Genomic DNA, 11,109 nt, shown 5'->3' on the forward strand with positions numbered 1-11,109 from the left:
AGCATCCTAGGACACACCTTGTCTGGGCCTGCTGCCTTTCTGGGGCGAAGCTTCCTCAGTTGCCTCCTGACCTGATCCACTGTGACACTGGGAGATGTTTGGGAGGAGGGGAGGGGGGGAGATGTCTTGCTGCTGAGAGAGGGATATTGCCTATGATCAACTTATAAGCAAAGACTGATCTGAGCTGCTAGCCAATATAATAACCAGACTATAAAATAAGTGTGTAAATGGGTTTTTACACAGAAAGCAATTTGGTTGCCATGCATCACTTTGTCACAGAGGCTTCATTGCTAGTGGGCATTCAAGACTTTGGTTGCCTAGCCCTCTATTTTATTTACCACCGTGTCATATGACAACCTACATAGTATAACATTAGACCCTAGAAGTAGGCAGATGTTGCAAAAGCTTCATTGTTAGATACTGAATATAAAAAGCAGAGAAGCTGTATTAACCAGATGGAAACTTCCAAGGCTAAAATATGAAGCTAATGTTAAAATGGCCAAAGCTACAGTTCTTTTTGACCACTAGCTTGCTAGCTTCTCATACGTACAGAATCTCTACTGTAGTGCTGACATTACTACAGAAATACCTCTTTACAGCCTGATACAAGCACAGTTTTGGTCTCTGTACCTCATTTTCCCATATTGAAAATGTGAATTTTTGGTGATTCTTGATCTTGGGCTTAGAGTTTCTAGTCAAGCTACTGTTGACTGCAAATGTTTAAATGTTTAAAAAAAAAGTCTTTAAGAATAATCTTCCCCCACGTTGCAACATTTGTGATTCAAGGGTTCTACAGGAAATAAACAGTCATATTTACTTCCTCTCTTGTGTTGATTTATTTTTTGTGTTCTGCTTGTCTTCTTAGACATGACAAATGGCTTGAAAGCGGCCAGCAAATGCAGAGCTATGGCTAGTGATGTGCAGAAAAGCATCTATGCACGTTTTTCCAGGTAAGTAACCATGACGGAATCTACATGCTACAAGGAACAAACAGAAGCTTCATGATGAACCCAGCCTGTGAGTGGATAGGAGAATGACACAATTGGAGAGGCTATGCCTTTGTTATGACTGTCACTTGTACCTTGTTTAGCTAAGCTAATTGTGGAATGACAAATAAAGAAATGCTTGAAACACAGTATAAAAGCTGACCTCCAAGATCAAGATGGACTGGTATCTGATTACAGCACTCTGTAAAGGTAAGTGGCTTCTATAGCCAGAAACCATAACTTTGGAAAAACAGACCGTAACAAAGTCAAAAGATATTAAATATATATTGACAAATAACAATGCTTCTAGAAGAAAATTGTTTGGATAGATGAAACAAAATGAGAATCTTTTGATAAGTGAAATTACGTTTTTGCTCACAGAAAATAATAAAGTAAAAATAAATGCACAGCATGGAGATGAAGAAAAGAAGAGTGATATTAGAAGTGTATCAGCTCGTTCTGAAGAAAGACATGCAGTGTCATAATCACAGGACATGGTTGCACAAACAGGATAATGACATGCATCTAAAAACAGACATGAAATAAGCAGAATCTCACAGGCATTTGGCAAATGTGATCCATTAAGCCTGAGAGGAGGTGACAAGTGTTCTGAAGAAGACTCACACGATGGTGAGAAGTGTACATGTCTGATAAACGGCTTCAAAACACACTGCTGTGTGGTCGCTGATTGATGCTTATGGTTTGCTTGTTTAAGGAACAACAAGCGCTGACAAACATACACTGCCACAATGTGTGTGTGTGCTCATGGTCTTAAAGAAGACAAGAACTGGAGGCCTTGTCATTGCAAGCTGATATAATGTTGCTTCTCCGTCACATCATCATTCATGTTGGTTGGTGAATGATTGCAGTGTCATTGCATTGTCTGGCAATGGTAAACACAAACACTGATAGCTAATTTGTAATTCCATTTATATTACAATAGAAGCTCTGCCGTTAGATATAAAGTGCAAGTATGAGAAGCTAGCAAGCGTGCTCACTTCAGCAAAAATCTTTCCAACACAGTTCACCTGGAGTCAGATCTTTTATTTCTTCAAATTTTGTTGATAATTTTTGTTTAACCTTGAATGCTTAAGGCCAAAAATCTTACATGTTGCACCTTGACTACAACCTCCTGTGTAAAAGATTTGCAAGGCTTAGTTGTTAATGCTCAACCCAGCAGCCTACAGCAAACGAGGACACGCAGAAGGTTGGTGTGACAGAAGACGATGCTGGGGATCCGATAGGATCGAGAGAGATGAAAGTTGAAAGAGGAAGTTTAATTTTTAATGCTTCATGAGGGTGTCTCCAGAAAAACAAACAAACAAACAAACAAAAAAACTAAAATCTAAAAACATTGGTTAAATGACTTTTCCCTTTCCATTGAGGGGAAGTGGTAACTGGGTGGCTAATGGTTAGTCCTGTGGCCATACAAATAGCTACCAGAATGAACTCACCAATAACCACTGTTACCATGGATCATGAAATAGGGTGGAATCCATCCCACAGTTAACCTGTTTACTTAACCTTATCTAACCTAGGAGTTGCAATTGAAATATAAAATAGCACTTAAGTGACATCATGAGTTAATGTGTCATGCTAGCTAAAGCTCGCCAAGCTAGCTCTAAACAGGCACATGCCATAACCAAATGAATAAAAAACAGTTCTTTACATACCACATTATTGACAGCGATGTAAACCTTTTTTATTTGCTGGTTAAAGTCATTAGATAAAGTAGAGAAACTGAAAAAGGAAGCTAACATGGAAGTGTGAAAAACTGGGGTTGACTCCAGAAGTGATGTGATTCACGCTATGTTAATACACCAATTTTTAAAGGATTACAAAACATGTTTACACTTTAGTACAAAAAACAATTTACACATTTTTATAAGTCATCCAACAGGATAATGGATTGACAGGTGTCATGTTATGATGTAAACAGATATTAGTCTCGTGTTTGTAAACTGTTTCTTACTTTTAAGAAACCCCTGATTAGACACAGTGTCAGCCAAAAGTTTCCTGGATGAGGAACCGAGGCAGAACAGTACACTGTATATTAACAATTTGTGCATTAGACACAGTTCAATAAATTGCATTTTTTGGGATACAGTGTGTGGAGAGATATTTGCAGACAGTGACACTAAGATGACAAACATCTGAAATATGGGAAAGTCTGGTGGTTCCTGATTGCATTATTGCTTTTGTGCTCAGCCGGTGTTGTGCCAAAAAGTGATTTCCAATGTTTCCGTGTTTTGTTTTGTTTTAAATCTTTGCTTATCGGCTGTAGTCAACAGGAGTTGTGAAGGGGTTGTATAAAAAAAGAAGGTAAAGGAATTATATGTTTTTTGTTCTCTGTGTTCTACATTATAGTCAGTCAAAAGCTACAATCAAAAAAAAAATGATTGCAGCTTCTACAATGTGTCAGGAATGTTCTTTCTGGCTCAAAATGACTCATAAGACTCATAAGTATCTCATAAGATACATTTGACACAATATAGATCAACATTTTAAATATTTACGGATTCTTTGTTTTTTGTTTTGTTTTTTGGCAAAAACCAGAGTACACTTTCTATCACGACACTGGGATTTGGTCTACATCTTTGGTGGACTTTTTCATGTTGCATCACAAGTAGCAACTTCTGCTTCCAAAAATGAAAAATACCAAGGCTTCAAAATAGGTCCAAAACCCATTGCTCTGTCCGTCTTTTATATACAGTCTATGCTTTGAATCCACAAAATGGATTTTAAAAATGTGCTACACAAATAAATACATATGTCCTATTATTCTGCATTACTAAAGAACCACAACATATACAATATATATTTATTTTTATATATACATATATAAATGTGTGTGTGTGTGTCCTTTATTATTTTCATTTATCTGTAATAATCATAACCCTTCGCCTACATATCCCAGAATTCCCCGGCGTTGTTTATTTAGGCGAAACCTCAGCTGCTCAGACTCTGCACAGGGTTGCACGGTGTGTGTGGTAGTACTCGTAGTAATGCAGTCCTTTCGATTTTTGTTGCTTTGCTTCAAAATGAAAACCATGCTCGGCTAAATCTGCGTTGCTGAGAGAGACAAAAACAGGAACATGAAATGGAGATCACACGGGCCAGACCGTCCTTGTATGGAGAAATCGGTAAGTAGCTTAGAGTTGGTGACTAACAGTAACCGAGACAGCCGTTTCAATAAGGAGTCTGGCGGTTATTTTCCCGATGATGCCAGCAGATCCTAGATTTATTAGCTTTTCATTGCCTGCCTTTCGTCTTTCTTTGACGATGCTGATTAAGGCTAGCCTTAAGCCAGCATGGTATCTTAAACTGGTTGACGTTCGTCTGAGAGCATGACGTCGCGCTTTAAGCTCGTTGCTGAAACCAGCAGGCATTGAACTGCCTGTTGTGCAACTAGTTCAGCAGTGGATCCATTATAACGCACACCTCACACCATGTAAGACAAATACATGTGCTATTCAGGTGGGTTGGGCCCTGCTGCACACGTGCAGAGCACTAGTGTCATTTGTGTTTAGGTTGTGCGAAACCACTTTCTCCCACTTTGTCATGTTCCCAAACCTCTTCTCCTTTCTGCGCATTTGTCATCCCTTTATGTTATTTAATGGGTAACTCTATACAAAGTTGTCTTGACATGGGATTAAGAGCTGCATGTTTTATGAGGAGAAGAAACACTCTGGCTTTTCTTTTAGAAAGAAGTAGTATAAACGCTCATACATCCCCTCAACCCCCTTCCCTTGACTGTGAATAGATGCTCTTAGGTTTTGTTTGGTTTCACATCTTTGCAGCACACGGCCTTGGATTCTGGACAGACCGGTCAGCAGTGCACGAGGCTGCTGCACAAGGCAGGGCCTTCCAGTTGCAGCAGCTGATCGAGGGAGGTGCCGCAGTTAACATAGTGGCTGTGGACTCCATCACCCCCCTGCACGAGGCCTGTATACAGGGACAGGCCCAGTGTGTTAGACTGCTGCTGGATGCTGGCGCACAGGTGAGGAGGTTTTGTGGTGCTACCTGACTTCGGCACGTCACTAGAGAATCAAGCACAGTTGGTGGCTTAGGTGGTAGCTCAACATGGTGCATGTGTGCTGTCATTACGGCCCTGTTCTTCAGGTGGACGCTCGTAACATCGATGGTAGCACGCCGCTGTGTGATGCGTGTGCAGCTGGAAGTCTGGATTGCGTCAAGCTGCTGCTGGAGTATGGAGCAACTGTAAATCCTCCCCTGTTCACCTTCTCACCTCTTCATGAAGCCTGCATGGGAGGTGTGTGTTTTCCAACACAACATTGTGCATAATCATATTTTAAGCCATGTCAGTTGATTAAAATACACTATACTGCCAAATGTATTCAGTCACCCTTCAAAATCATTGAATTCAGGTGTTCCAATCACTTTCGTGGTCATAGGTGTATAAAATCAAGAAGCTAGGCATGCAGACTGCTTCTATAAACATTTGTGAAAGAATGGGTCACTCTCAGGAGCTCAGTGAATTTGAATTTGAATTTGAATTTTTGAATTTTATCCTCGCTACCAAACATTCAGCAGTCAACTGTAGTGGTATAATAAATAAGTGGAAGCAACTCAGCCACAAAGTGGTAAGGCCCGTAAAAATCGCAGAGCAGGGTCAGCGGATGCTGAAGCGCATAGTGCGCAGAGGTCGGCAACTTTCTGCAGAGTCAGTCGCTATAGACCTCCAAATTTCATGTGTTCTTCAGATTAGCTCAAGAACATGGTGTAGAGAGCTTCATGCAATGGTTTTCGACCCCAGTTGGGTGTCGGCCCTACCTGTTGCGACATGACTGCGCACCAGTGCGCAAAGCAAGGTCCATAAAGACATGAATGAGCCAGTTTGGCGTGGAAGAACTTGACTGGTCTGTACAGAGTCCTGACCTCAACATGATAAAAGGCATTTGGGAAGAATTCGAGTGGAGACAGTGAGCCAGGCTTCATGTGTCTCTCACAAATGCACTTCTGGAAGAATGGTCAAAAGTTCCCATAGACACCTAAACCTTATGGAAAGCTTTCCCAGAAGACTTGAATGGTTATAGCTGCAAAGGGTGGGCTGACATTATATTAAACCCCATGGATTAGGAACGGGATGTAACTCGAATTCAAATTGGGTGTGAAGGCAGATGAGCCAACACTTTTGGCAAGATGGTCTCTCTAGTGGAGAAACAGTGCAGCTGTATTGTAACAGGGACCTTTATGGCTCCGGTGGTGAATACAATGGGAATCAGTGTACTTAAAGCTGTAGCTCCACCTGCACAAATCCTCTCCATTGTATTTAAAACAAAAAACCAAAAAACTAGACGAGCAGGTTCACCGACTCTCACTGACCAGTGTTAAGACAGACGGTGATTGTGGGCGCAGCTTTGCAATGATGTAAATGTCTACGTGACTGAAACTGCATCCAGGGCCTGGGGCTTGGTGCTTGGTTTGTGACATACTCGTTTTACAATAATGACTACAAAAGTGACACAGAGATGTTTGTTTATTTATTTTTTTGTTCTTGTGGAATTTACTATGTTCCCGGTCCATCTGTCATAGAATCACCAAAGCTTCAGATAGCACACCACACAGCCCAAGTCAAAAAGATAACCGTATGCATGCACAGCTTCACCTGTTAAAGATATATAGTTCATATGGATCGGAATGACTGGAACATGTAGGACAAAATTATTTGGAAAGCAGTCCTGGGAAAAAAGTCTTTGTGTCGACCTTCAGGTTCTCTGTAGAAAGATGGAAGGATGCAGAACAAACCACTTACAGACTGTCACCTTGAGTTTCACAACTATTTTCAGCTTAATATTTATAAGAAAAAAGTTCTTAAAGTCCAGCTGTGATTCTCTTAATGGCATTACACATGGTTACAAATGCATTGAGAGGGACACCGAAAAGGACTAATTCTTCTGATACTAATAATTATTGCTGCCAAAAATTCCAAATGTACCTACCTGCATCGCCAACATTTGCTCAACTGCAGAACTTTTTAGGTTTATACAACTGGAATTAGTTATTTTCTGTGTTTGTTTTTTTTGTAAATATCAGGGAATTCAGATTGTGTTCAGCTCATGATCAATCAAGGAGCTCACATGGAGGCCCATGACTGCCACTATGGGACACCGCTCCATGTAGCCTGTGCCAGGCAACATTATGACTGCGCCAAAGTTCTCCTCAACGCAGGTGAGTCCAGAAGCCTGTACCACAAAGCAGGATTTGAGCTTTTCAGGGAAATTTCAGGGTGGTTCACTTATTACCAGGTTATATCGCCATGCTAACTTAACCTGTGAACCTGAATTCTCTGAGAATAGCATCACATTAGTGGAAGATTCATCAATCAGACCTGTGTGCTCATATAGTAGGAGGGTCTAAATTTTGTAATTTTTACTTTATTTTATGGTATATCTTTTTTTGTTTCCCTGATGGATTCACAAAATCTATAATGAGTATAGATTATTGAATCCAACTTTATTTCTTGACATTTTTCCAGTTATTTTTAAGGTTCTGTAGCTTTAGCAGTAATCTGTCGTTCTACAACAGAGCACCTCTTTGTACTTATGGACTTTATATCACATTTGCACAGATTAAGCCAGCGTTTGGATTCTATTTTTATATTTATTCTTTACTCGCAGACCATTAAACACCACTGGGACTGCAACTCTCTCTTACACATTAGTTTAATGAAATTCGTTAATGTGACTAAGTCTTGGGCTATTCCTTATTTCTTTATATTTTTCTGCCAATTAGGCGGATATTCTTGTACTATCTTTTTGTAAAGTGGTCTTAAACAATAGTTCTCCAGGCTTGCCAAAGACCTTTCAAAGTGTTTCTTTGGATATTGGTTGCTTTTTCACTCATATTCAGCCCAGTCCTTGTGTCTGACCTTTTTTATGGGAATATTTTCTTGCTTAAACCACTGAACACTATGAATCATTCAAGCGTAAAAAAGACGAAACAGTGTCCAGTTAGCCCTGAAAACTTTGGTATCTTTAAGGACTTTGTTACTGGCACATTGTTGGGTAAAACGAATCTGTGTCAAATGCTAAAGATAAAAGTTTGACAGACATAATATAGTATTTCGGATGTGAGAGATGCATCTGGCCTTTCAGGTGATCAATTTTTTCAAATTGGGGGCAACAAGTCTTATGGAGTGATAATTCCAAATTGGTAATTTTTGGTTTGAATCATGAACATATACAGAGGAGGTCAGGAGAGAGGCATGACAGTGTCTACAACCATCTGTAAAACACGGTGGAGGCTGTGTCACGGTTTGGGTTTGCATTTCAGCCAGTGTTGTTGGAGATTGTTTTGAACTTGATGGATTTATCAATGCAATAAATTACCATCAGATTTTTAGCTCACACAGCTACTTTGTTTGCTCTTGATGTATTATTACTTTAGTATAGTTGCCTCTCTGTAAAAATGAGCTGACTGGCTGCCTGTCCATAACAAGGTTCGTGTGACTGCATATCTTGTCGATATTAAGATTAAGCGAATTCAAATCACTGAAAAGGATATCTGGCGTTTCCTCTGCGCACCACGGCTAATGAAATTTACAGTTATGATGTACTATTCAGTCATCATGGATTAGAGATAATTTAGTGTGATATGCTGTCTTATCTGTGCTTCTTTAAAAAAAGAAAAGGACTAATAAGCTGTTTTTAGAGCAGAAACAAAACATGCTGCATTACTTAGTAATGACAGCATTATTATAACCATGATATCATGGCTTGTTCCATAATAAAATCTCTTGTACATGGCATGTATGTAACTCTCAGTCTAAAACTTAAAATGGCATGGCATGCAGGGTACCGGCATTTTTAAACTTTTTCTGAATAAGACGAAAAATAATTTTCTGTACAGTCAAGTTTTACCTTCACAGCTTAACCACAAACAGGACACGTATTTCTAAACATCTAAACACAGGAAGTTGACTTCTCTTCATTGTTATGCGTAGCACTTTAGACTTTGAGCGTGGACCTCGTCTTTCAGTATCCTCTATTAATAATTGTATCAGTGGATCCATCCACAGTTTCACTGTTCCAACGTCTGTCAGTAGTAGCAGCTACAAGCATACCCCACTGGATCTGAAGCTTCCTCTCTTATCTGTACAGAGAGCTAGCTCAGTCGGTTTTTTTTATAATACATTTAGGCTAAAAAGGTCAGCAAACAGCATTGATAGTAATGGACTTACTGAAAAGGACCTGCAGCCATTACCAGGATATATGTATATAATATATTTTTTTTACTGTAATATTTGGTGTCAAATATATTTCTTGCTTTATAAAGTGATTATGATGTTTAGAATTTCTATTAAAAACACAACCTTGGGCATCAGCAGCGCTTTCCTCTCTCTTAGAAGTTTGTTTTCCTTTTTGAAAGGGGCAAACGTGAATGCTGCCAAGCTCCACGAGACAGCTCTTCATCACGCAGCCAAGGCAAAAAACACAGATTTGATTGAGTTGCTTGTGGAGTTTGGGGGGAATGTGTACGCCACGGATAACCTGAACAAGAAACCTATCCACTACACCACTCTGGGATCCCCATCGTATCTCTGCCTCGAGTTCTTTGAGAGTGAGTATCCACCTAGAGTACATCCTGTTTATTTTAGTCCATCAAGAACACTAGTGACGCATAACTTGAGATGGCTTTTTCTGTCTTAGAATACCCCCTGAGTTTACAGCAGATCAGCAGGGTGGCAGTGAGGAGGATTCTCGGCACAAGAGCGCATAAAGTTGTTTCTAGGCTGGACTTGCCTAATCGTATCATAAGCTTCCTGTCTTACATTCCGGCTCCAGTCATTGAAATTTAATCGCTGGTTGCAACGGCTGTTCCTGTGGCCCTTTCTTCTGAAAATCATGTGACAGGATGTTTGAGCTGACAGTGATACCACACATTTCCCAAACTAGATGGGTGTATAGATTTTTATTTTATTTTTTTCAGTTAAATACAATGACTTTTTGTCTAAGCAAACTGAAAATGGGATTTTTTTTTTTTTAAGGTCATAGCTACAGCAACAAATTATTCTGACAAACGGAAAGAAAACCCTGCAGTATTTAGCCTTGACGTTTGACGTAGTTGGCAAACCTTAGCCTCTGCATCAAATGAATGTTAGGTCAAATGTTTTGTTTTTTTGTTTTTTTTTAATGCCCTTTTCCTCTAATTTGCTCCACCCAATACCGAGAAAAATCTCCGCACCTTCTAGTGTTTAGGGCTTTGTTCCTTGGTAGGTTGTGCACAATTTAGGCAAGCAATTTGCTGCTCTGTGCGAAGACCGAAAGATTAATTTTTGCCTTTTAAGGCCATGCACAGCAAGTGTCAACCTTACACAGGGGGTTTCCATATTTTAGATGTCCTTTGAGAACTGTGGTGGTGTGTGCCGACTTGTCTGGCACATTCCCGGTGTGTATTTGTTGCAACAGGCCAAGTTCCACCTTTTAATATCCATTATTAGTAGTTTTGAATTCATGTACTCCCCCCCCCCCCCCCAACCCCCACCCCATACTGATACCAAGTCCTGAATTGGTATCAGTATCGGAGCGCACCTGTGTGTATTCAGAGGCTTTGGGAGCACCACTCATCATTTCACATTTCTTGGAATAATTTGTGTTGATATAACACCGTTTGCTTTGTGGAGTTTGAGATGACAAGAAAATACTTGTCTTGTGTCAAGAACAAGACAAGTATTTTCTTGCTATACTTGTCCAAGTATGTGTGAATGTAAGTTTGAAGACCAAAAAAAACTAAAACCCTGCAATATCCTGTAATACTACATTAACTGTTTTGGCAACATGTGGTTTGATTACTAGGACTGCATATGAATATGAATTTGTATATATTCTGTAAGTATTTATTTTTAATGTAAATTTGTACATAATACAGATGGTTCTACCTCTATCAAATCTGTGTAAATAAATACCAGATGACTACCACATGAATTTAAAAATAACTTGGTGTTGTTTTAATTGGACTTCAAGCGTCATTTAAAAAAAAATTTTTTTAAACACCCACAAAACTGTTTTAGATTTACAGGTACTTCATTTCCTTTAGGAATTGACAGACTGCGTGAAATGAATGGAAAGTTCCACTGGAAAAAAAACAACTTAAAAAACAT

At 39.5% G+C, this 11,109-nt stretch overlaps 1 protein-coding gene across 1 annotated transcript; it reads left to right on the plus strand.

Moving 5' to 3' along the window:
• The first annotated feature begins 3,915 nt into the window (after positions 1-3,915).
• asb13b (ankyrin repeat and SOCS box containing 13b) lies at positions 3,916-10,641 on the plus strand. Its single transcript, XM_085357590.1, has 6 exons — positions 3,916-4,129; positions 4,787-4,986; positions 5,109-5,259; positions 7,044-7,178; positions 9,378-9,569; positions 9,659-10,641. Exons 1-6 carry the CDS (start codon positions 4,087-4,089, stop codon positions 9,805-9,807), a joined length of 870 nt encoding a protein of 289 aa, XP_085213716.1. The 5' UTR covers positions 3,916-4,086; the 3' UTR covers positions 9,808-10,641.
• Positions 10,642-11,109: the final 468 nt, after the last annotated feature.

The sequence above is a fragment of the Diplotaxodon limnothrissa genome, linkage group LG7, assembly GCF_057381915.1.
Source record: "Diplotaxodon limnothrissa isolate DT_005_m linkage group LG7, D_limnothrissa_male_GT1.1, whole genome shotgun sequence".
Classification (NCBI taxonomy): domain Eukaryota; kingdom Metazoa; phylum Chordata; class Actinopteri; order Cichliformes; family Cichlidae; genus Diplotaxodon; species Diplotaxodon limnothrissa.

Excerpts from the sequence above, each read along its gene's own strand:
- asb13b (XM_085357590.1), top strand. The coding sequence starts at position 4,087 with ATGGAGATCACACGGGCCAGACCGTCCTTGTATGGAGAAATCG. Across the intron at positions 4,130-4,786 it reads GTCCTTGTATGGAGAAATCG|CACACGGCCTTGGATTCTGG; the intron begins GTAAGTAGCTTA and ends ACATCTTTGCAG. Across the intron at positions 7,179-9,377 it reads CAAAGTTCTCCTCAACGCAG|GGGCAAACGTGAATGCTGCC; the intron begins GTGAGTCCAGAA and ends CCTTTTTGAAAG.